The sequence below is a fragment of the Physeter macrocephalus genome, chromosome 9, assembly GCF_002837175.3.
Source record: "Physeter macrocephalus isolate SW-GA chromosome 9, ASM283717v5, whole genome shotgun sequence".
NCBI classification, from domain to species: domain Eukaryota; kingdom Metazoa; phylum Chordata; class Mammalia; order Artiodactyla; family Physeteridae; genus Physeter; species Physeter macrocephalus.
Genome location: NC_041222.1, coordinates 25,625,755 through 25,652,330, shown reverse-complemented (window position 1 = coordinate 25,652,330; position 26,576 = coordinate 25,625,755). Strand labels below are relative to the sequence as shown.

Genomic DNA, 26,576 nt, shown 5'->3' with positions numbered 1-26,576 from the left:
CACACCAGGAAGGACCCAGTGTCAGATCAAATATGGGCACAAGCGAGATGATTGGCCAGAGACAACTGGAAAACTGCCCCCATATAAGCAACCTAAGCCGCCCCTATTGTGTACAACACACTCCAAGTTTGCCTGTGTGCTCTTCCACACGTACTTTGCTTCTAATAAACACTGTCTCTATTTCACAATCTTGGTCTCTTTGCTGAATTCTTTCTTCAAAGAAGACAAGGACTGAGGTCTTTCTTCCAGCCTTTCCACCACTGGAATCAGAAGGAGAGATGGATGTGCCACTGAGACTGCAGCTGCTAGGAACTTTGTGAGCAAATAGGAGGCATCTTTCAGGACTTCCATTAATAACTGCAGCTCCTTCTGAGGGGTCGCCTATATTCTAAGCCTTCCCTGATTGGTCCCTCCGCTCCCTCCCCTAGGCCTGTCTCCATCAGAGCATACAACACACCGAATGGGAGTTATTTGTTTAACTACATCTTCCCATCTTCCCATCTATGCTAACTCCCCGAGGGCAGTGATCTGTGTCCAGCTCTGTGCCTGCAGAGCCTCACACACAGTAGGTACCTGGGAAATGTTACCACATGAATGAATTATAAGACAAGGGCTGGGGCTTGCAGTAATCCACATGAGGGTGTGTGGGATGGGGGGACATCATCTGTACATTTGCTGGAGGGTCTGGGGTGCCCCTGGCACCCTCCTCAGGCCCCTCCTCTGCGAGCCAGAGGTCTAGGGAGCCCTTCGCAACTGAAGACCCTGGATGTCTAAGAACAAAGGAGATGGGGTTGGGGAGGCTGCTGCCTGTCCAGGACCCTAATTGGCCCAAACAGGCCTTGGCAGCACCAGTTCCTTCAGCCACATCCCTAAGGTGATCTAAATCGGCCAGGAAAGGTCACCATCAAACCCTGTGGGCATCCCCTGGCCCAGCTTTCCAGCTACCTTCTGAAATCACAAAGCACTTTACCATATGGCCAGCCACAACAACATGGGATCACATGCTGAAATAGCCCCCAAACCACATTTTTACATCAGATTATCTCTCAACTGTCTCAAAAAAAAAAAAAATTCGCCAAGCAAAAAAATATCACAGACATTTATGGCCTTTTACTTGAAAACATCACTAATTCCTACCACCCTTGAACTTACTAGGAGGCCAGTTGGGTGTTCCCAGGTAGCCTTTGCCTTTTGAGTCAGAGTTATAAGATCCTAGCATCTCTGGGAGGGCTGGAAGGGGACGTCGTGCTTCCAAATCCAGTATCCGGACCCCCACTATTCCATCCCTTCCCAGCTGCTGCCTATCCGGAGCTCATTCATATACCTCTTGTGAGCAGGGTGGATGGCTGACAGCATGTTTCAGGATCCAGAACCCATCACTCCATCCTGTGATGGGATGGCCCTGCTTCCTGAGATTCCAGGGTGGAGGGCTAGGATCGCCTTTCCTAACTGGCCCAAACAGGCCTTGCTGATTCTCACGGGACAGGGTTTCTGGTGCTTCCATTTCCTTATATCATCAGTCTCCAAGAGACAAACTCAAAAATAAGCTTGGCTTCTAATCCTGACCTCACTACTCTAAGTGTGGTCTGTGGATGCAGCCTCAGCATCACCTCGGAGCTTGTTAGAGCTGCAGCACCTCCGGCCACCCCAGACCTACTGAGCCGACATCTGCATTCATCAAGATCTCCAGGTGATTCACGTGCCCTTTGAGCAGCACTGTCTGTGTGGGCAGAAGTCAGGGCGGTGGTTACTCTTGGGAGGGGGTTGCAGATAGTAACTGGAAGCGGGTAGGAAGGGCTTCTGGGATGCTGGTAATGGCCTGTTTCTTGATCTGGATTCACAGCTGAATCCAGTTTATGAAAATTCATTGAGCTATACGCTTATGAAATGTGTATGTGTATATGTACTCTAATAAAAGGTAAAAAAATAAATAAAAGAGTCAGGAATCTCAGCAAGTGGAGGCAGCTGGGAGATAAAGCTGAGCCACGCTCCTCGGTGCTGCCATCAGAGCAGCCCTGGGCTGAACTGGCTTCTCCTAGTTCTCACATCAGATTCCAGTGACTGGGGACTCATGTCCAAGAGATCCCACCTGTGTCATTCTTACCTCCCTCGCAGCCTGCCCTGAGGCCCCTTTCAGCACTCAAGGTGGCTGAGGTACAGCAGCTTGGCTTTGACTTAGGCCCTGAGTCTGTCCCCGACCCAGATCTAGCAGAGCAAGGACATGTAAAGCTGGAAGTTGCCATGGACATACCTACACGCAATCAACCAGCATCGACCCCAGTTTTCCAGCCTCTTCTTCATGCCAAGTTTGCTCTGCTTTATTAGTAACTCTCTTAGCTGTGTCCAGAGGTGAACAGAGTTATTCAGACATAGCCCCATCATTCACTCATTCATTCATTCATAATGATAATGGCTACCATTTACTGAATCTTGTTATGTGGCAGGCACTAAGTGCTTTACATGCACTATCTCATTTAACCCTCACAATCCTACGAGTATGCCCATTTTACAGAGGAGTAAACTAAAGCTCAGAGATGTTAAGCAACTTCAAGTCACACAGCAGGGAAGTAGTGTAGCTAAGGATTTGAATGCAAGCATTCTGACTGAAATTCTCTTATATGCCAGGCACTATGATATACTTTGGGGATATATCAAAACTGAATGAATAAATATACTAAAATGACTGAATTATACACCTTAACAGGGTGAATTTTATGGTATGTGAATTACAGTAGTTCTCCGTTTCTGTGGGTTCCACATCTACGGATTCAACCAATGGGGAGCAAATTGAAAATATTTTTAAAAAAATTCTAGAAAGTTCCAAAAACCAAAACTTGAATTTGCCACAGCAGCAACTATTTACATAGCATTTACATTGGATTTACAACTATTTACATAGCATTTGCATTGCATTAGGTATTATGAGTAATCTAGAGATGATTTAAAGTATATAGGAGGATTGCTTATAACCTATGCAAATATTACATCATTTTATATAAGGGACTTGGACATCCTCAGATTTTGGTATCTGCAGGGTTTCCTGGAACCAATCCCCTGCGGATACCAAGGGATGACTGTATATTCCAATTAAAAAAAATTTGAACAGACAAAAATTTTGGTTGAGATAAATATTGCCCACATTCCTAAGAATTTAGTTGATCTGTTTTTCCTGGTATAAACCAACTAACAAAAAATCAAAATATTTCTTTAAAAAATGAATGAAATGTCTCAGGTATCTTTGTAGTCCGACAGAGCTAGTTCCATACTTTGGTCCTGCCACCTAGCCATGTATGACAGAGTTTCGGTTTTCTCTCCTGTGAAGCGGGGACAGTGAACCCTGCCTTGTCAGGTGGTTATGGGGATTTGAAGGAAAGGCTGCACCTGGCGGCTAGCCCAAGGTAAATCACAGAAGAGAACGCTGAGTTTTACGAGGGCACAGGCTCCCCAGCTCACATGGCACTGCTGACCACCTTCACGCCCAGGAATGCCCTGAACGCCCCTGGAGCTGTTGAGACCTGCACTGGATCAAAGGCCCACCTGGGTCTTCTCGTCCTCACTGCAGAGTCCCTTCTTACCCCTCCATGCTCGTACGGGGGGTTTCTGCCTAGGATTCCACAAGGAAGGCAAGCACCTTTTCTCTTCCCCACCCACCTCGCTCCCTCTCTGGGCTGCCAGGGGCTGGGATTCCTGAGCTGCGTAAGCGTAAGCGAGTGTGAGGGCCCTCCCATCCGCCTGGCACAGGGGCTCTGGCCCACGCCCAGCACTGTCCTCATAGGCAGCTTCGTGCCCACAGGGGCCATGTTGCTATGGTGATTCCACTACCCACTCAGTGTCCAGGGAGACAGCGCGGTGTAGCTGCGAGCTGTTTGCAAGACTCGCTGGAACTAGGCTGGGAAGATGCCAGACAGGATCAGAGGGGGCGGGGGATGGGAACTGAGTGTGACTGCTTCCCTAGCTCTGTGTGTGTGTGTGTGTGTGTGTGAGTGTGTGTACATATGCTCACACATGTACCCACCCCGCTGTCCGAGTTATAACGGCCCTTCTGAGCAGAGGCACAGCCCCTAGAGAGGCATAATCCCGTGATCATCACAGGTTTCTTCCTGAGGTGGTGTTTACTGTTTATCACTGTGTTTAGTTTCTATATTGAAAACTAAAAGGGAAAAAAGTGGCAATCATATGGCAGCAGAACAGACTGAACTGTGACTTCTCTTTTGCTCCACATCTGAAGCTGGCTTCGTGATCCACCTTTTCCCTTGTCCTGTAAGATTTCCTACAGAAACAGTGTGGGACACCAGGAGATTATACCGTGACAGGGAGAAAGTTGCCCACTCCCCCGCTACTTGCCTTACGCTCCAGGCAGCTCCTCTGAATTGTCTCATTTAGCCCACACCACAGTCCTGCATAGGGATTTGTTGTACTCATTTCACAGATGACAAAACTGAGGCCCAGAGAGGCTAAGTCGCTCCCACAGTCCGGAGGCAGTATGTGTAGGGGGCGAGAGTCAAACCCAGGCTGTTGAAGACCTGTGCTCACCGCACTGGGGGCCTCCTAGGCCCAGAAAGAACACAATCCAAGGCACCAAGTGAAACAAAGGAGCCAACCCCTCTGGAATAGCAGGTGGAGGACAACCCAAATTGCACCCATTGGGGCTGGCACTTAGGCTCTAAATTTAAGAGCTTTTGGTTCCCCTTCCTGAGCCATATTGGGGATGATTAAATAAGTGACCCCGGTCTTAGCCACGCACACATTTGTGCTGACCCAATTCAATCCACACTAGTTAATCTATGCCCTTTCCCCACAGTCACGAATGTGGGCTTCCCCTTGCAGAGCCTCTGAAACAGCCCCGACTGCAAATAAATGAATCCTCAGGGTGGGGAGAACCAGGCCCTAATATCTTCAGAGCCCTCATGTTCCAGCTAATGCTGATTTGTAAAGCGCTTTATGATTTATTCATACCGCCTTGCCAGGCTTCCCAGGACAAACTTCCCCTCACGCAAATGAGCGCGACTCCCAGAACAGAATGTCAGGCTTCATTAAGAGAAAACACCCGGGTGCGGGGATGTCCTCGTTTGGGCTCCCTAGCCTGCGTCACCCAGTGTCTGTAGGATTTGGGGCAAACTCCAGGAAGCACCTGTGCTCTGACGGCCTTTGGGTCGTGAGCAGGGTGAGATGGCAGGAACTCCCTTCTGGGACGGAGAGACTCTCCAAGGGCTGGGCCTCATGTCTCTGCACCCAAGACTGGACCTCGGGCCAGTGGATGCATTCCCAGGTGGCAGGAGCCGGCGACAAGGAGCCGGGAGGGACCCAAGTGGAGCTCTGCCCCCGTGATTCTCGGCCAGGAGATCAAGGTGGGCCCCTCAGCTCTCAGGGAGCCACCAAGAGATCAGAGCGCCATGTAAATGAGAAGTCACCAAACTGGCCCCTGGAACCATTTTCATTATTGCCGTTGTCATGGTCTCCTCAAACTGGGGGAGGGCGTCCCCAGGGACAGAGGGAAGAACGAAACCCCTCGCTTAGCTTCTTCAGGGTGCCTTGGGAGCAGCCCCTCCCTCGGGCCACACTACTGCCCAGGAAAGCTGACCACAGACACACATGGCACCCATGAACTCACAAGGCCCCACAGGGCACAGAAGTCATGCTGACGCAGAACTGAAGGGGACCTCATGCGCTTCACACCATCTCTAGTGAGCAAGACACAAGCTGCAGTCACCATCCTTGTGCCAGAGGGTCACACTTTTTTTTTTTTTTTTTTTTTGCGGTACGCGGGCCTCCCTCTGCTGCAGCCTCTCCCGTTGCGGAGCACAGGCTCCGGACGCGCAGGCTCAGCGGCCATGGCTCACGGGCCCAGCCGCTCCGCGGCACGTGGGATCCTCCCGGACCGGGGCGCGAACCCGGTTCCCCTGCATCGGCAGGCGGACGCGCAACCACTGCGCCACCAGGGAAGCCTGAGGGTCACACTTTTGAGGGCACAAACTGCTAATCCACACCCACAGGGACTTTTGAGCGGCTCAGCTTCTTCGGAAGCTGACTCCAGCACTCTGATGCCAGGCACGGGGGGGGACTCGTGATGCGACCTCACCTCCTTAACCCCCAGAAGGGCAGAGTGAAACGGGGCAGAATAAAAAACTCTGAGTAGGAAGCTTGAACCAGGTGAGCTCTGGAGCACGTGGGGCCTGACTGCCCTCCAGGTCCACCCCAGAGAGGAAGGATGCCTGAGCACCCCAGGGACCCCCTGGGGTATTGAGGACTTGACCGCACACTTCTCAAGTGGAACCTTTCAAACAAAGTATGTGTTCTGGGGACATCTCATTTGCTTGACAATTCATGCTGAAGCTGGCTATTAACAAGAGTCAGTCCGATGTCATCATCTGCAGGAATCAGGGGAGCATCACCACGTGCTCCAGGGACTTCCCTCCAGTCCACGGGCTGTCCCAGAGTCTGGGGATCTGTCAATTACAAATTGGCACTTGCCATCTACCTCTACAAGGATGAAGTCATGTGCTGCTGCAGCTGCTGACTTTCAATACCCCCTGAAAGGAGTTCAGGGTGGAGAGCAGGAATGAGGCACTCTGTGCTCTGGGAAAAATGGGCAGAACAGGTCTTCAGATAGTTAGATAATTTTAGGAGCCAATTTTATGAGTCCAATTCTTGTATCTCCTCATATCTAGAAAAGCACTAAAATCCTTCATGGTGACGTCTGCTCCTCGTGACTAGCAGAACCTTCTGCAAAAAATCTGTGCTTGATTGCATGTACTCCCCCCCTTCACCAAAATCACATCTATACTGACCTTCCCCGCTGCCTCTTTGGAGCAGTTTCTCAGAGCTATCTGAGATGCTGTCTCCCGGGCTACAGTCCTCATTTTGTCCCAAATAAAACTTAACTCATGATTCTCACGTTGTGCATTTTTTTTAAAGCTGACAGACCCGATGCAGTCCTGAAAGTCCAAGGTGTGGGTGGTGACCTGCAGCACATTTAAGGGGTCCTCCACTTGTTTAATCCTCGCTGCCAACCTTTACTTTATGATCATCCAGTAGTGGGCGACACTGAGACTATAGAGCAGTAAATATAATCTAAAAGAGACTGCTTTCCAAAAAAGGGCCTACGTCGCTCTTAACACCTTAATAGAAAACAGCAACAACAGAAGAGTTGCTTTTGGATTAGTCTGGTCAACAATGATCCTGTGACCATCCCTTCCAGCTCTGGTCCTCCAGGCGGGGAATTGGATGAATTACTGCATGTCTAACCCAGTTTTGAGAGATCACAGGAAAGTCCAGAAATAAATCCCAACTGGCCATCCTCATCCTAAAAAGTAAGCCAATGATACTTTCAACTGAGTTCTACACAATTGCTAACTGCTAACGTACAAACTCCTTAAAAAGAAAAACAACTGGTAACAACAATAACTAGGCAATGACATTTTTAAACATATTAATTAATTTTCAGAATAACATTGCTAAAATATAGTAAATAAATTACACTGTTTTGGGCTTCCTTAAATATATGCATTCTCAATGGGGGTGATATAGCTCCCAAGGGGGACAACACTGGTTCTTGAATGTGAAAAGATATTACTCTTTTATATAGAAACTACAGGTATATATACAGTACATAAACAGAAATACAGTATATCTTTGGTACTGAAATTTCAAGAAGGGATAATTAGAAAAAAAAAAAGCCTAAAAAGGCTCCTTATGGGGGCAATTAGCAAAAAAAGGTTTGAGAAACACTGCTGTTAAATAGAGAATAAGGAGAACGATCTTTTCTGTACAACTCAAAGTCATCCATTACAAACACCTCTCCTTATATTCTGTGATGGCTGTCAGGGTCGATGGGCAGATTTGTTCCTTCTTACACAGCCCTGACTCTGACCCCAGGCACAGTGCCTGGGTGGGCATTTTTCTCCCTTGCTTTTCTATGTTATTCAATCATTCTCAGTGGGCTGTCTTCTAGCAACAGCCTGTTAAATCTACGATCTTAATTTTACAGGCAATACTTAAGTCCATTCTGGTCTGAAAGCTATACCACGCTGCCCTGTTGAACTGTGTGAATGGCTGAACAAGTTGTCTGCTGCCTGTTCATGTATTTTCACGCAGTTCTGGGTTTGTATCTGTGTTTTTGGTGACCGTGGTCACCAAGAAAACCTTATATCACAAACCACTGGAATGTGCAGAATGACTTACGGTGCAAAGGGTTTCGAAGGTCTTTTCAGAGACAAAGGACCCATCCAGGCCAAAGAGAAAGATGGATGCATAGGAAAGCATTCCTCCGAGGATGATAAGGTTGTTCATATACGGACTTGACATCTTTATCAGCCTGACAAAAGAAAGAGATACTACAGTTAGCAGAACTGTTAATTTAGCTACTCCTGCAGCAAATATTTTCTGAATGTGTATCTTGTCACCAAGGCTAGAGAGGGAGAGAAAAATGGAAACCCTGGTTTCCTTCACTGCCCCCTCCCCAAGACTGTGCTGCCTCTGACGGGCTGTTTCCCCCGCACTATAGGACCGTGATGCTATCGATTTCTAGTTGCTGATTTTCCTGTCTTCTCAGTCAAGTTCACCTATCACTTCTCTGGGGACAGCTTGTATTGCCGGCTTCTTCAACCATTAATTTTTAGTTTACACAAAGATGTTAAGTCAACAGTTTTTTTTTTTTTTTGGCTGGGGCTGGGAAGACAGCCAAATCTAGAGAATTCTAGTCGAAGTTCAGCAACCTTCCACCGTGACGGGAGAGATGGCCACACCACACCTTCTCGTGCTGAGTGGTCTAGGAGAGACCGTACCGGTGAGAATTCAGGGCTGCTCGCAATTGTGGTCCTCAGGTGGTAAGCGAGCATCCACTTTGGCTGCCTGAAGCTCACACTGTCCTGAGCACAAACAGGGCCACACGCATGGTACCTCTCGGTACCAAGTGATGGAGATGGACAATGGAGTCCCCACCCCCATCCTTCCCCTGTCTTCACCAGGTTGTGTTAAACCATCAGCCAGCTGGAATTTAGTCTCAGATGTGTCTGGCTCCCCCAGCACAATCTGTTCAGAATGTCTTGGGTTTTCAGGTGCCCCCATGGTCCAGGTGCTCTTTTGCAGATTGTGATTCTGGTCAGTTGTTCCCTGAGCATTTTCTTTTGCATTCTGCAGTTCTATTAATCCTTCCACATTTAAAAATTCAGTGTCAAAGTAGTAGAGAGATAAAAAGCCGGCTGTAAATTGTGGACCCCTCATGGCCTTTTGAATTGGAAGCCCTGAGTCCAGCAAGCGCCCCTGCGACCTTATGAGGTGCACCCTTGGCAAGTCAATTAGCCGACTGAGTTTCCTCGCCTATAAAAGCACATATACCACTGCCTAGGACACATGTGAAGCTGAGAGGGGACTGGGTCCCTGAAGGTCCCTTCGCAAACCATGAACCGCTAAGGCCCCTTCATTCTTATTACCATAGGAAGCAAGGAGGGGAGAGGCCAGGAATTGAGGCAGGCTTTCTGGATGGGGTAGACCTTAAAGGATGAGTAGCATTAAGGAAGACAGAAGAGAGGGGTATTTGAAACCACAGTGACATTTATTTCCTATCTCTTTGTAGATTTTTTAATCTGAAAAGCCAGTCAAAAAATTCACACAGGGACTTCCCTGGTGGCGCAGTGGTTAAGAATCAGCCTGCCAATGCGGGGGACAAGCGTTCGAGCCCTGGTCTGGGAAGATCACATGTAGGCCCATGCGCCACAGCTGCTGACCCTGTGCTCTGGAGCCTGCAAGCCACAACTACTGAGCCTGCGTCTGCAGCTACTGAGGCCCGCGTGCCTGGAGCCTGTGCTCCGCAACAAAGGGAGGCCACTGCAGTGAGAAGTCCACGCACCGCAGCAAGGAGCGGACCCCGCTCACTGCAACTAGAGAAAGCCCATGCACAGCAACGAAGACCCAACACAGCCAAAAATAAATAAATACATAAATAATTAAATTTATTGGAAAAAAAATTCACACAGAAGCCAGCCTATTGGAAAGAGTAATGGTAATTCCCCCCCAGGAGGCCAAGAGGGGGTAGTTAGGAATTAAAGGAGTATAGTCTTAACGACAGGGACAACTTGCTGTTATGACAAAAACTACTGCAGCTTGCAGGAAGGGAATCTAACATTAAGAGCTGACCACGTGCCCAGGGCCTTGTGCCGAGTGCTACCATGCATGGTCATCATTTAAGGTTTGTACGGAGTAGATCAGAGTTGCTTCAATTTTTTTTTGAGGCAATACATGTGTTATCGGTGATAAATAAAAACAACAGGTGAATACAACTTTTTGTTCTTCAGCAAACAGGTTTGACCTAAGCAGCTGCTACCAAAGACAAAAACAAAAAGAAAACAAACCCCCAAATGGCAACAAAAGCTCTAGAGCTGCCAAGTTCCTCCTTGGCAAGCAGGGAGAGAGAAAAACCTCTTCTCTTGGGATTGCGCTTGTCCCTGTAGTCCAGGAGGTTGCCAGGCTGTTCCCCCGGCGAAGGCCCACACTCTGAGCCCTGCTCAGCCACTCCCACAAGGCAGGGAGCAGGGTTCAGGGATTTGCTATGGAAACCAAAGAAGCTGGCTGTGCTCAGCAAATACCACCGCCTGGGGCGGTGGCCGTACTACCCATGGCTGGCCAGAATAACTCGGTAAGTGAGTTGCTCTCCTCCAGAGAGGGAAGGGCATGCGTGGGGGAAAAGGGATCAAGGCCAGAAACCCAGGGGATAGGCTCTGCTACACGCAGCAGCGTGGCCTCGGACAGGGCCTTCCAGCCCTCCGACATCGAGCCGGTGCTCTCATGTGCAATTGCGGTCGTTATTCGAGGGTCAACTGAAGGAGGCGCTTCCTGGGCTGTGATATGCTGTATGGATGGGAAGTGCCCTCACTGAACTCAGTGATCTCCCTCTGCAGTGCTTCCTGAAGATGCTGGTGGGTGGGGCAAAGATGTTTGGGGAATTCTGCTTCTATATTTCTCCTCCTGGACCACCAAACAGTGCACATGCATGGCCAAAATTCCAGGAAGACCTGTGGACTTGGACCCTTCAATTTTGTTTAAGCCAGACTTCCTGTGCAAGCAGCACTCCTGCCTCTGTGTGTGTGTGTGTATGTGTGTGTGTGTGTGTGTGTGTGTGTGTGCGCTCACACACACACACACACTCACATAAAACATCTAATGACATCCCAGTGACTAAGGGGCACACTTTGGAAAACTGCCCTAGTAACTTCTTCTGTGCCCCTGGAGAACGTGTTATGTGATGCTCCTACACTATGTCTATGAGGCTTGTCTATCCAGAAAGCACTATCTAAGAGGAGGGCACGAGTGACTTACTTCTGATTCCGATTCTTGATGTTGAAGAAGAGAAAAGCGCTGGCCATGATCATTCCCAGGATGGTAAGGGCGGAGAGGATGCTGTAGAGAGGTAGGGAGATCTTACGAAGCTGTTCCAGGACGATGGTCTTGTCTTTTGGTGGTTCGGATCCTAGAAGATCAAGGAAAAGGCATCAGCTGAGCTCAGTGCACAGTCAGTCCCCGAGAACATCCTTGCCTGGATGCCCTTGACATCCGCCACCTGTGCACAAACTGTACAGGACACGTCACTGGGTGAGCGGGCTCCAGCGGTTGGCCAGTAGGGAGCCTAAGCCAGGACTTATTTCTTTCTCTAAACAGAATCAATAAGGGATTTGTGATGCATTTAATCGCCATTAGAAGACTAGAATTTGGTCTAATTACCATGTTGAAAACCCATCGCCATTTATTCCCCAAAGGTACCAGTGGCTTAGAAGGCGCAGGGCTGGGTGCTGTGAGTAGGTACCATTGGTTGCCTTTGGGGTGAGGAACTTGGCTTGGGCTCTCCAGGACTCTGCTCCAACACATGACAATGGCCACCCCTCAACAGGGTGGAAACCTTGCCTGTCAATTCCATGGAGACATGTATGAGCTCTGGCTGCGGATTTTCTGCCTCAAGGTCATTATGCTATAAAAGCTCTTTCTGGTTTTCCATTTTCATAAGACTTACTGTGGGAGGCAGAAGCTACTGGTATGTCTTCCCCTCCCTGCTGTGCCAGGACTGGACAGAAACTGTGGGATTCCATCCTGCTGTGTGACTGTAGAGATGTCCCTGCTCATACTTCAAGGGCACCAGGCACCTGGGGGAGACCTGAGGGCCTCAGAGCAAACTCATCTTTATGGATGGTGGCAAAATTGTCCTGATTTACCAGGTACAGGCTGGTTTGGGAGGAGAGATGCAGGGACACCCTTTCCTCACCTGCCCACCTCTCGTTTCTTGCAGATCCCTTTTTTCTCAGCTGCTATTTCAGGTCAGGTTTCTGCTGTGGAATTGTGACACTTTGGAGCTTTTCCCTCCAGTGTGGAATCGGTCAGATGTTCAAGAGTGGCCAAACCTGGGAGACCCACCAGGGGTCACGATGACCCCACCACAGCTGTGCCACGGGTGCCAACCTAGGTTATGCCTCCATTCCCAGGAGACAGGCAGAGGATGGGCAGATGTGGTGGCAGGGATTGAGAACTCCCTGGCACATCTGTTTAAAAAACTCTGCTAGCAAGTTCACATGTGTCTGGAAACATTCAGTGGATAAAAAGAGTCTGAATCATCTAAGCAGTAGAGGGAACTGTCAGGTTCAAAACCAGCTAGAAACCTGCTGGCTTGGTTAATGTAAAGCATTAAGCACTTACATGCAAAGTAACACTTATAAGAGTGGCCTCAAGGGCCGAAAGTCAGGGCAAAAGCAGACTCAAGGTGATACAGGTAACACCATCTCTTGTTTCCAGAAGTAAAAGCTCAACACCTGGAAATTTTTCCTCCCACTCCTCCCCCCCCCCCCCCCCCCCCCCCCCCCCCCCCCCTCGCTTATCAACACCTGGAAATTTTTCCTCCCACTCCTCCCCGCCACCCCCCCCCCCCGACACACAGCCTGGGCTGCATTAGGAACCTTCTGGATCCTGAACACAAGAGCTGTGAGTGCCCATGAGCTCTTGGTGGAAATAAGCTCCTCTTTGGGCACGAAGCAAGGGGGCTAGATTTGGATCAAAGGTTATGTGACTACTATAACCACTAGCTTGTGTAGAAACAACTTCAGAAAATCAACATCTCCTCTTATTCCACCTTGTCCTCCCCCACGATGGCACCTTCTCACCGTGCATCTTAGCTAAGTCATTATGGAAGCCAAATGGTAACCACTTATCAGGAGTGTTAGTAACAGCAGCAGTCCCGTTTCTCGCTCCCCACCCAATCCATTCATTCATTCTTTATCCATTCATCACCATCCTTCCTTCATTCGCCCTCATTAATGATGGGCATCATCACTGATAATCACCTTCCAACTGTCGGGCGTGGCGTGGGGCACCAGTGATCCAAAGATAAGCAAGACACAGTTCCTGTCCTCAGGGAACTTACACACTAGCCATGTTTTTTTTTAAAAAGGGAGTAGCAGGCACATTTATTGAATGCTTACCATGAGCTGAGCACTTTAATAGAGATCTTCTCACTTGATCTAAGAGTCTCATGGGTAGAGAAGATTACTCCCATTTTACGGGGTGAGGGAACATTTTTTTAGGTGTTAAGTGGCTTTTATAGCTAGTAAGTAGCAAAGCTGGCCAGATTTGAACCCAGATCTGCCTAGCCCTGAAGCCTGTGCCTTAATCACTATGCAAACTGCCTCTAGCGATGGGGTCCAGGTGGCGTGAGAACATCATACCCAGGGAGGCCTGAGCAGGAAGCAGGGGGCCGAGTGCAGTTCCACCAGATGGGGTCAGGAACGGCTACAGAATGGAGATGATGTGGGAGCTGAGTCTTGACAGGAAGATAAGTAGTTGGTTGTTTACTAGGAAGACATGGAAGAAAGGGCATTCTGGGCGGACGGCCCAGCAGAGGCAAAGGCATGACGGGGTCTCGGCACATTTGCAGAAATGTCAGCAGTTTGGCTGGGGAGACCTGAAAGAGCAGGCAGAGAAGTGGGGCGGGGTCCCCTCCTGGAGGTCTTAGAACCACCCCAAGGGAGAGGCCCCTCGCTGTAAACATTGGGGACTGTGTGGGCCTCTTCAGTGTGACACGACGGCTGAGGGCAGAATGGATTTGAGGGGATTAGACTGGTGATGGGTGGGTAAAACCCATGGGGGGCTGGTGCAGGGGTCTGGGTGAGAGATGAACCCAGGCAGGGTGTGGACAGGAGAGCTGGGTTCTGCCCAGGTGTCCTGGCTCGGCTCTGGGTTCAGAGATTGGTTACCCACCCTCCGGGCGGTGCAGGAAAGCTCTGAGAAGCAGGAGGCAAGCCTGGAACAGCTGCTGCCTCGGTGTTATCCTGGCCTCGTGCTTCCTAACTATAACTAGCTATTGTCCTGGTTGGGTTTTTTGTTTTTTTATTTATGTTTTTCCTCTCAGTTCTGTTTTGTGTCTCTTATTTATTTTCTGTTTGAATTTTTCTTTCAATTTGTAAACCCAGAATTCTTATTCAGCAAACCCAGATCTCCTGCGTCCAGGAGCAAATAGCCCTATCTTGGGGATCAGACTCTCGTGGTTAGAACTGGCTTTGCCTCTCACAGTCTGTGTGAATCTGGAGTTTTCTGGTCCCTTTTCTCATCTGTACAACAGGGATGACAGGACTTATCCACCCACTTTCAGAATTTTTCTGTGGCTCCATGAGGTAATAAGTGACTACGGGCTTGGTGACAGCTCCCTCAGGTGGGACTGTGAAGACCACACCTCCTCTTTGAGGCCACCTGGAGCTTTGTGGAATCCCACAGATCCAAAATCTAACCAAATGGTTCATGGGACAGCCTTCTTTGGTGGCCTTGGATGTAAGAAGGAACTCCAGGTGCAGAAAGCCAGCTGTCTGTTCTTTGCATTCCCAGTGGAATCAAAGTAATAGCATCTGGATGCTATGGGTATGGCAGCTTCCTCCACAGCCACCCCGTGATGAGGCTGTCCATCTATCCATCCATCCACCCACCCATCCACCCATCCACACATGCATCCATCCATCCACCCAGTTCCTCACTGACTCATATGTTTACCCTTTCATTCATTTATTCACCCACCCACTCATTCATTTACTTGATCAATCATGTATTATTTTTTTATCACATGTCACTGAGCCCCTAACATGTGCCAGACCCTGGCTAGTGCCAGGAATTTAAACTCAAATAGGATCCAATCAGGGAGCTCATGGTCCAATAACCTACTAATTTCAATGCAAAGTGACAGTGGCCATGAGAAAAGCAGAGACAGAAGACTGTGGAAGCAAAGAGAAGAGAGCCGTTAACTCAGTTGGGGGGCATCAGGGAAGGCTGAACAGAGGAGGTGTCATTTGATCTGGGTCTCGATGTTGAGGAGAAGTTCTCTAGCAGAAGAGAGGGAATGGTTTTCCAGGAAGAGCAGCAAGTGGAGAGGCCTTATTACCAGCCCATCCATGTCTTTTCTGAGGAGGTGACACAGCAAAATTTAGTTGGGCTGCACATAAAAAGAATTACTTCTGGCCATTCAACAGTTTAAACACAGATGCTTTGGTGAGAGCCAGCACTCCATGCAAATTCCAGTGACCCATCCCAGGGGATGGAACCCAGCTCCCACGTGGTGATGGTATCCTGTCCTCAGTGAGCGAGTGCATGGATTGAGAGGAGAGGATTTTCCTTCCCCACACAGCCAAGGACTCTGAGCTTATCCACAACCCTCAGACAACACGCAGGCCTGGGAGCACCTGAGCAGGCCCCATCCTCTGAGAAGCCCACCTGCCTTACCTTGGAACTTAATGGTGTCGTTGATGATCTCCAGCGTGTCAGCCACAGCATTGTATTCTCCCACCTTCACCTCCCTGCTGTCTGCGGGGAGCAAGAGACAGTGGCGGGTTAGATCCAAGTCCTGTGTTTGTCTGGGTGCTCCTGTCCCAGCTCTTGCTCCCCCACAGGCTCTGGCTATATTCTTGCAGGCTTTTCCTTTCCCCAGTGCCTTTCCCAGGTAGAATCACAAAACCTCCACCTTGATCTGGGCTGGAACAAATACCCTCTCACGTTGTCTCATCAACTGGTCACCCACCCTTTGCTGTACATGTATAGATGGGGAGGCTACTCCCCCCATAACTGGACTCTCTGCCTGTTAGCAAGTCCTTCCAGGGTCGTTAGTTGAATGGTCTCTCTGTAACTTTTCTCTGTCATCTGGCTCTGCCCTCTAGGACTGCAGGGACCACTCTGCTCCCCCTACCCCAGGGGAGCCCTAGAGACTGGAAGACAAAAACACATCATCCCTCTGGCAGTAAGCCTCCCACCTTACTGAACATCATTTCTATTTCCCACCCCATCCAGGCCCTGGGGGTGGCAGAGCAAAGACGCTACAAGAGACTGGGAAAGAGGGGCCAGGACGCCAGGACAGAGTGGGCATCCTGGGAGCCAAGGAAAGGGACAATTTCACAAGGGAGCTGGCCAGCAATGCCACATGCCACCAAGACAGGGACAAGAAGCCCTTTGAACAGAGGGTCCATTCAAGGCTTGTGAGGGAATACTGATGACAGATGAAGCTGATTCAGGGAAAGGTGGGCTTAGAGGCAAAGAGCCAAAGGCAAGGAGTAGACAGTGGGGCCCCCAGGGGAGCGCAGTCTTGGACAAGGTGGCGAGTGGGCAGGGAGGGGCCAAGGGGATTCACCTTTAGATGTCTTTTCTTGTTTAGTTCTCACAGTTGTGTGCAGTTAAGTGGTTTCAGCCCCACTTTACAGAGGAGGAAACCGAGGCTCAGGCAGGTTGTGGCTTTGCCCAAAGCCCTGCTGATACTAAGAGCAGAGTCCAGGTTCAAACCCAGGACTGTTCCCACAGCCGTGCTCTTCCCTGACATGCGGCTGCCTTAATGGGATCCCTGAGAGGTGACAGTTCTGGGCTGAGTTCCACAGGCCACCTGTGCCTCCTGAGTGTAATAACTACAGAGAGGAGTGCCCACCTGCCCACCGGCGGGGCAGGCAGGTACCCAGAGCTGCAGACCCTGGTTCTCAAAATGCCCAGGGGTTATAAAGCGACACAGCAGCAGGAATTCCAAGCACATGGCCAGAGGAGCTGCAGGCTGGGCCTCTGGCTCTAAGTGAACGTCTCTGCAGAGATGCAGGTACGCTGCTGGTTCCTTATAAGGATTCAGGAAACGGAACAGGGAATCTTATAGGCCACACTTCTGCCTGCGTTCCTTTAACTGTGGGGTGGAAAACAGGGCTGTAAAAGTCACTTCCTTCTCCCTGCAAAGGTCTCCCTGCCATTTGGGAGGCCTCATGCTGTGTAGGCGTCTGTCACTTGCGGGGGTCACCCAGCTCCTAAATGTCACATCAGCAGACTCTGCTGGGAGCTCCAGCATCCCTGCTCTGGCCTTCTGAAGTCTCAGCCATAATCAGCTCCTACTACTCAGAGGAGGAGGCCTTGATTTATTTATTTGGTGTGGGGAGGCAGCACATGAAATATGCAGGCTGACTGGAATAAATCACCAGGATCCAGGCGGTGGTGTGGCTGGCAACGCTGTACCATCCATCCCGTGGCACCGCTTCCTGCAATGACCGTAACTGCCATAATCTCACCCCGGGGGCAGTGCTTGGAGGCTGGGTGGGGTGGGGGGTTTCACACATTCCTGCATTCAGGGTTCCATAGCAAACCTTGAATCAGGCATAATTCGCCCCAGTTTACAGGTGAGGGAGGAGTTTCATGTCAGTTAAGTGAACGCTCAGAGCCAAGTGCTGGGCAGCGACCAAGTGGGTGCCTGAACTTGACTCCCCTAGTTCTAAATTCAGAGCATTTTCCCTACCCATACTGAGCAGGGCTGCTGGTCATTCAGCCCATACTTACTGAGAGCCTACTGCATGCCAGGCCCAGGTATTTCATATTAAAGAATCCCTCAAAAGCAGCAACGTAGGTGGAGGAAGCTTAGCTTATGGCCTCATCCTTGACCGAGCTGACCTTGGACATCTGGACGATGAAGGATGTTTACACTAAATCCCTTAGTTTAATCACTTCATTCATTCATTCAATAAACATTGGGTGCCTGTTATGTTCTAGGCTCTGTGCTAAAGGCTGGAGTTACAAAGATTAAAAAATAATTCATAATCTCTGACCTTGCAGTTTAGTGACTGCAGCATCACCCAGCACTACCGGGTGGGTAAAATTATTCCCATATGCCAGTAATAGTTCCCTTCTAGCCTGTGACCTGTGAGTGGATGGCTGTAACGGTAAAATTTCAACTTTCAGAGTGACTATGAGGACTAAAGAGGAGACTATAGGCAGTTTCTGGCTTGGGGCCTCACAGTAAGTGTTCAATAAATTGTAGTTATTTGAGTCACGACAAAAGTAACTGTGAGCTACTTGTGAGGTCCCCAAACACTCCCTGTGTTTTCTTACTACCACTGTTCCCCACAACGGTCCCTCTGCTTGGAAGGTAGCTTCCCCCTTCCTCTACCAAGCCAACATGTCCAAACCCTATCCACCTCTTCCAGGAAGGCTTCCCTGAGTACTGTTCCTCCCCAGTTGCTGTGGGCTCAAGGCATGGGTGACATGTGAGAAGCTGTGTTGCAGCCATGCCATAGGTGTGCCCAAGCCTTATGATTCCTGCCAGCTGGTCAGTTCCTGAGTGGAACCTGAAGTCTCGTTTCTGAGGTCCCAGGCAGCAGAGGGTCGCATCCCCTGCACTTTGCCCAGGGCCCCTCCTGGCTCTGCAGGGGAAGGATGGTGTCCCCTGTGTTCGTCCTTTCACCCACGGCCCAGCTAGGTGGTGACCATGATAGGTGGGCACTTCCAACTTTTAACTCTTGGGTTCCTTGGTAACTCTGTTGTGCAAAGAACATCGACCACTTATTTGGATACAGACGTGAAGACTGCGGAACGGGATTTGCGGACAGACTAGAAAGAGGATTCATGGGGGCAGCAGACTGAATAGAGCAGAGGGAGAGGGGCTGTGGCGTTGAGTCTGTCACTGGCCACCCTCCCTGCCCCGCTAGCCCTGCTGTAGGTTGCCACTGACTTATCGTGTGACCCTGGACAGACGATTCCCTTTCTCTGGGCCTCAGTTTCTCCATCTACAAAGCGTACCGCAGGGGTTCGAATAGTTCTCAGTCCTGGCCAGGCACTAGAGTCACCTGGGGAATTTCTAGAAAATTCAGATGCCTGGGTCCTAACATGGATCCATTATATTAAAACCTCTGGGGGTTAAATCAGAGTTTCTGTTGCTTTCACCAAAAAACAAAAAAACAAAAAAACCCCAAAAACCTCTGGGGGGTTGAGGAGTGAACCTTGGGTGGCCATATTTTAAAAAGTTCCCTAAGTTGACTAATGCATAACTAGAGTTGAAAACCACTGGATTAGACCAAGGACCCTGCAATGTTGACACTTTCTGTTCTCAGAGGCTTTTCAAAATACTATAAAACAAAGAGCCCCTTTTCCTGCAGAATAATACTGGTTCCTTGTTGTGGTGCAAAAAAAAGGATTGTCTTAAAAAAGTGCATTCTTTCTTTTTCTTTATTTCCAACTTTGGATTTGGATGATACATAAAGAAAATAAGTCTCATTGGTGAAAATTAGGCTGCCAAAAAAGTCCAGTCTGAAAATACTCCCTGGCTGTGGGCGTGAGAGTATCCTTGAGACGGGGCTGGGGAACTGCTTCAATCACAGAGCGGTCCTGCCTCCCTCCCGTATCACAACCCCTGGGTGGGAGAGCTGGGTGTAGGGTCACCAACCTTCTGCTGCAGCTGGTTCCCACACCCTGCTTCCTGGGCTCTACTCCCCTCACCCCCAAATGCTCATTCTGCCTCAACTGACTCTAGGTCTGCATTGAGGGAAGTATGCGTGTCTTTTACAGTTTCATTGTTGTTGCAAACATACAGAAATGTAAAACTCTGAGGTGTAAAACAAAAGACAACCTTGGCTCAATGAGCATCAAAGATTCTATAAAATTACTCCATTCTAGGACTCCCTAACAAAATCCCAGACTCAGGGAAAGGAAAGAGCTCTGGCTGGAGGACAGGGCCCCTGGAACGGGTCTTGGTTTTGCCGTCTCCTCAGTAAGGAGCCCCAGGGAAGTGCCATCCTCTGCCTGGGTCTTGATAAAACAAGTGGGCTAGACGGGGAAATCTCTGTGCCCTCCAGCTCTCGTTCCATGATTCTGCAACTGCTTTGAAGGGTCTTCCTCACTCCAAGCTAAAGTCTGCTCTCCCACACTTGCCCTCACAGTCCTAGCTCCACCTGGGGGCCACACATCACAGCAACTCCTGCTCCTGGCCGTGCTTCAGAGATGGGAACACTGCGATTTTGATTTCGGCCCTTGATTCTGCTTTTCTCCAGGCTGGCCAGCCATTCCCCAGGAAGTGATTTTTCACTTCCCTCACCCACCCTGCCCCTGTGGACAGGTCCTAGATGGTCACTCTCCTCCCACTGGGTGGAAACAGGTCTGAGCAGCACCTCTCAGCGTCACCAAGCAGAGAGCGACTGTGCTCCCTTGGCCTGGATTCTCCCTCACACTCGTCTCTATCCACAAACAGTACGCCACTGTCACATTTTCAATAAGTTAACTTCACTGGCCTTTGTATTGAGATTTTTAACAGACTAGGTGGACACTGGCCAAATGCCCCAGGAGTATAATAATCCTGCCAAGGGTAGATCTGTCCAGTGACTTATAGGCAAACTGGCTCAGGGCAAAAGCTGAATACCCAAGGGGACATAGAACACATACAGATACAATAGGCTATTTGCACCAAAACACCTTTTCTCTCTTCCTCTTGGGTAACTCTCACTGGTTCTTTAGAATTCATCTTGGATGCCACCTCTCCCAGGTAGCCTTCCTAGAATCTGCCAGGTGGAGCTGAGCACCTCTCTTCTGAATGACGTATCACACTCAGTTGGGGTCCTGTGTCTGCTCCCCACTGAACCAGGGGGCTTCTTGAGGGGAGGGGCTGTGTCTTACCCATCTCAGTAACCCCTGTGCCCAGCTAGGACCTGGAGGGCAGGTGCCAGGAAATGACCGTTGTGAAACTTCAAAAGCGCAAACCATAGGATCAAAAAAAGAAAGAAAAAAAAATAGCACATCAAAATTAAGAACTTCCGTTCACCAGGGACTTTAAGTTTAGAGACAAGTAACCGAATGGGAGAAGATGTTTGCAAAGCCTAAAGCCAGCAAGGGACTGAAACCTAGATTACATAAGGAACTCTTACAAATCACCAAGAAAAAGACAATACCCTCAAAATAAAAGTGGTCAAAGGATCAGAACTGACAATTAACAAATGGCGGACAAGCACAGGAAGAAATGTCCAAACTCATCAGTAACCAGAGAAATGACATTCAAAACCACAGTATAATATTACTTTATATCTTTAGATTGGCAAAAAAAATGAGAGAGCTGGGAAACGCCAACTGTGGGTGGGAGGTAGGGACACGGGACTCCTCATGCTGGTGGAAGTGGAGATGGGTACGGCCATTCCCAAGAGCCGTCTGGCAAATTTTAGGCATGTTGGGTGTTGACACACCTTCCGACCAAACAATTCAGCTCGTGGGGATTTGTCCTAAAGAAATACCCAGCTGGGTTCATAAGGGGACATGTAAAAGGACACTCATTATGTTTGGAGACAGAGAGTGGAAGGTGACCTGAGTGGCTGTCACTGGGAGAGTGGGGGCGTACATCCCGTGGAACGAGCAGTGAGAGCCACAGCCTAGATGTAGACACAGCAACATGGAGGTATCTTAAAAACAAAGTGCTGGCATGCAGGTGCCAGGAAATGACCGTTGTGAAACTTCAAAAGCCCAAACTTTAGCTTGGAAAAAAAAAAGCAGAAAAACTATGTAATCCAGTTATGTCGATGCAAATTCAAAATATGCACACAAAACAGCAATACACATTTTGCAAGGACACATACAAACACAATATCTGCATTAAACACTTAGAATGTTGGCCTTTCTTGGGGAGAGGCAGGAGTGGCATATGAGAATATGAGGGAAATAAAGGTATAAACGAACAAACAAGAGAGGTTTTCATGGACCAGTGATAACAACATTCCATGAAATGAGTGTGAAGTGTGTCCTGAGGAAGTAAGATGGCACTTTGCTCAAGAAATTCTGGAGGGGGTAAATCTGGTATCATTGTGAAGAGTGCCCAGGAGAGGAGCAGGAAGCCAACAGCTGTCACAGCTCTTCTCTGTGCTAGTCACGGAGCCAGGCTCATTCATAGCCTCATGTCACCAGAGTCTCACCATCACTCTCAAGCAAGGAAAACAATCACCACCTTTTATTTCACTGTTTTATTTATTTTATTTTTAATTTTTTGGCCACACTGTGCAGCATGTGGGATCTTAGTACCCTGACCAGGGATCGAACCCGCGTCCCCTGCAATGGAAGTTCACAGTCTTAACCACTGGACCGCCAGGGAAGTCCCATTTCACTATTTTAAAATAAGTGCTGAGGGACTTCCCTGGCGATCCAGTGGTTAGGACTCCGCACTTCCAATGCAGGGGGCAGGAGTTCCATCCCTGGTTGGGGAACTAAGATCCCACATGCTGCGTGGCACGGCCAAAATAAATAAATAAATAAAATAAGCTAATGTAAAGTGTCTTTAAAAACTTACTTTCAAAAAAATAAAAATAAAAATAAAATTAAAAAGTGCTGAAATGATGTCTCAGAGAGATTAAGCCACAGTGCCTGGTTAGCAATGATTAGGCATGTCTGCTTCGAAGCTCACATACTTTCCACATGAGAGGAAGTGAGTTCCCCATCACTGGAGGCATTCAAGTAGAGGCAATGCTGTAAAGGAAAGTCAGGGTTGCCTTCAACATGGAGAATCTATGGCTCAATGAAAGACAAGGTCTGCTAAATAATTCTGTCTTCCAAGCCATCTTCCTTGAGCTCCCTGAAAGGTAAGCCCTGGATCATGGGGGCTGGGAGGTATCAAGGTCAGGGTCAGACTTCCAGTCTGAAAGAGCCCATATTCACGTGTGCCCTTCCATTCCTGCTGACCCACAACCCTTCTGGTGTAACTTGCAGTTTAGTGGACTATGTCTCCACTCTTAACATCAAGTCGAGTGGCAGTCCAAAAAACTGGCCTTTCCAGACCCATGGCTTAGTGAAGACAGCTATAATGTATGCCTTAACAGAAGGAAGAGGATATTAAAAATCAGCTTTAAGAGTCTCAAACTAGAGTCAAACTAGCTCCAAAAATTTTCTAGTAGGTTCTGGGAAATTATCTTCCTGCTTTTATAGGCACTGGCACTTGGCCAGAGAGATTATGAAGCCCCTGCGGGGAGTGGCGGAGGTAGAGGCTTATTCAACTTGGCTTCCTCAGAGGACTTGGTAAGGCGCCTGGCAGATGCTCAGGAAATGCGCACTGCATAGAACCATATCTGTTACCCCGAAGACCAAACGGTAATTAACGTGTGCAAATGGGGAGGACAAACCTACACTTCACTAGGTACCTTCTGAATGACGATTACGTTGTTAGAGCAGTGGAAGACCCCATCCCTTCAAATCAGGTGGCGAAGTATAAAATTCCAAAGTCTGAGTCCTTTATGCTGCACAGAAGCAGTCCAAATTCAAGCAGATTATCATTCACCGCGATTCTTACAAACAGGCTTAATGAAGGCAGGGATGGTGAGTTAGAGCGGCAGATGCTGAGATTTCACCAAGAACAGCATAAACAAGGCTCTAATCATGGCTTCACTCAACTTCCTTTCCTGCTGCAAATTCTGAGCCATGTTTAGACTTCATTAGTAACATGGATTCTTTTTTCTCTCAAGGGGAAACAAAAAAGCCAATTCCCTAGTATTCATCCTCATCTACACGTGGTTTGGTGCAAGTCAGTGATGGCATGGGGGAGGGGTGCTGAACTTGGAGTTGAAAGGGGGTTAGGTCCACTGCACCCAAGGTGTGTGTCCGAGGGGATGCTAATACCTATCTTACCTACTGCCACGGGTGGGTCCCTCAGAATGGTGCCTGAGCCAAGAGTAAGAATGCATGTAATTTATTTGGGAGGTGATCCTTGAACACATTGATAGGGGTGTGGGGAGGTGAGACAGAGAAGGCAAGGGAGCCAGGGCAAGGTGCATTAATGAGCAGGTTTCTGAGAGGCCAAGTGAGGCTCAATCCCATGGGGACCTCTGGAGACAGAGCAGAATATACCTTGGAGTTCTTGGGAGTTTCCACCCAAGTGGGAAGGACGCTGGGGGATTTATCCTCCACTTCTCATCCATCCCTGGCTCAGGGCTGCCCTGGAAGCATTAACTCCCTGAATATCTGTCCTGTTCCTTGCACAGGGTGAGAGGTGTAGGTGCTCTTAATAAGATGCTTGCTTGGAACCATGGATGCTCAGGGACTACAGGTGGAATGCTGATGGCATCTGCCACACCTACCCCCTGGGATTGGGGGCTCCGGGAAGCCTTGTAAACAGAGTAAATGGAGGGAAGCTGGGAGTGAGGAAGGTCATGTTTAGGGTTCTGAAACTCTCTCTGGATACAAAATGCCTCAGCCTCAAGAGGGACCGTGGGGCTAGCCCTGACACATTATTTTAGAGTAGTTCTGTCTATCCAGCATTCCTAAGTTTGCAAAAAAGGTCATTTCTTCAGCCTGGAACAACAATGGCCACCATCGTGAAGTAGCTTCAGTTCACATTTCTGTTGTCAAGACTAACTGCTGTTTGTCAGACATTCTGCCTTGACTCAAGCCACTGGAAACCAGGAGTAAATGAGCATGTTCTCAAATTTCCAAGAGCCGGATCACTCACCAATTCAGTAAACATTTACCAAGAGCCAGCCAGGAACCAGGTAGCATGCTAGTAATGTGACTAGCTTCCTAGCACCCAGAGTTTATAGAGCAAAATTTCATTTGGCCCAGCCCCAGGGGACAGGCAGGGTTGGCATTAGTGTCATCCCATTTTCCAGAGGAGGAAATTGAGGCTTAGGGAGATAAAGTGACTTGCCCAGGGTCACACTGCTGGTAAACTTCAGAGCAAGGGCTTGAATCCAGGTCTTTTGCCTCCTAATTAATTTAATAAACTTGTACCAGGGGTCTACTGAGTGCCAGTCTCTTGTGATACCAATCCTACAACTCTGGAATCAAAAAGTAGAACAAGGGGCTTCCCTGGTGGCGCAGTGGTTAAGAATCCGCCTGCCAATGCAGGGGACACGGGTTTGAGCCCTGGTCCGGGAAGATCCCACATGCTGCGGAGCAACTAAACCCGTGCGCCACAACTACTGAGCCTGCACTCTAGAGCCCACGAGCCACGACTACTGAGCCTGCATGTCTAGAGCCTGTGCTCCACAGCAAGAGAAGCCACAACAATAAGCCCACGCACCGCAACGAAGAGTAGCCCCCGCTCGCCGCAACTAGAGAAAGCCCGTGCACAGCAACGAAGACCCAAAGCAACCAAAAAAAAAAGTAGAACAGGACCATGGATTCCTGGCTCCCCTTTTAGTCTTCTCCAAACTGCCTCCCATTTCCAACTAATTCGTGTTTTAGTTTTACAAAGAAGGTAACAGAGCCTCCTACAAAATGTTTCCCCTACTACAGATAAAAGGGTTTAGAAGGCACCAGGAACTTTACAAACAAGAAGCCAAAAAAGCATCTTTCATGGTCTTCAGAGCGATGGTGGGATGGGCCAACTTCCAAGATGCTGCCAGCAAGTACTGAGACAGCCTAGGTGTAAGTCCAGGAGAGACCCTGCAAAGGGAGCCCCACTGCTGGGGCTGGCTGTTTGTGAGTCAGCTCTGCTGTTCCACCATCCCCTCTTAGAAGAGGGCAGAGGGTGAGGGGGAGAGAGAGGGCTTGAAGGGCACAGCAGAAAACAGCATGGTGACCCCGTTTAGAAGCCTTTTTCGAAGTCAGTGGCATGAGGCAATTTAGGATCTAGTAACCCCAAGGTGGGGGGCAGGCCCATCCTCTGGGTAAATACCGGGAAGGTCCCAGAAGACAGAAGACCAGCCTCTCTTGGAGGTGAACCATGAGCCCAGAGAAGGAAAGGAATGAACTTGCTGTCCCACAGCAAGTCCCTTTCCATGTCTGAGCCTCAGTTTCCCCTCTGAAATAAGATGACAACCAGGAGCCCTTCCAGCCTGGACAGCCACTCAATAATTCAATGCCCCTCCATATTGGCAGCAAGGTACCTCTGAGAGCCTCTAAATTTGGAAAACTAACTGGTGTGCTGGTAAGAATATGCCCTCAGCACAGCATTCCTCTGCCAACAGGATCAATGTCTGTTTTAAAAACATGTAAACAGGAGTATCTGCAAGGCCCAGCTCTGACAGTCAATAAACGCTGGACACAGAAGTGGCAAAGGGAGGACACTCAGGCACAGGTGTACATGTGAACACGCAAAGGCTGGCACTTGGGGAAAGTTGAGGTCTCGTCACTTCTCTGCCACCAGCCAGCTGGGTGTCCCTGGGAGGAACACCTCCCTTCCCTGGGCCTCAGTTTCTCCACTTACACCATGAAGCAGTGGGATGAGATCATCTCGAAGGCCCTGACCCATGTGACACCCTACATGTCATTAAGTGTTGGGAGCAGCTATAAGAGTAGGCAGACAAAAAGGCACCTGGGGGTTTCAACACACCAAGAAAACGTGGATTTGCCCCAGAAAAGTATCATAATTTTTG

The 26,576-nt window shown here is 49.1% G+C and overlaps 1 protein-coding gene across 1 annotated transcript in view; it reads right to left on the bottom strand.

Annotated features, from left to right (window-relative positions):
- GABBR2 (gamma-aminobutyric acid type B receptor subunit 2) overlaps nucleotides 1–26,576 on the bottom strand; it is a 370,296-nt gene that overhangs the window by 71,395 nt on the left and 272,325 nt on the right. Inside the window, exons 9-11 of the mRNA XM_024126525.3 lie at nucleotides 15,739–15,819; nucleotides 11,314–11,464; nucleotides 8,182–8,314 (exon numbers count right to left, since the gene is read on the bottom strand). Of these exons, the coding sequence (XP_023982293.1) occupies nucleotides 8,182–8,314; nucleotides 11,314–11,464; nucleotides 15,739–15,819 (365 nt within the window). The remainder of the gene's footprint in view (nucleotides 1–8,181; nucleotides 8,315–11,313; nucleotides 11,465–15,738; nucleotides 15,820–26,576) is intronic.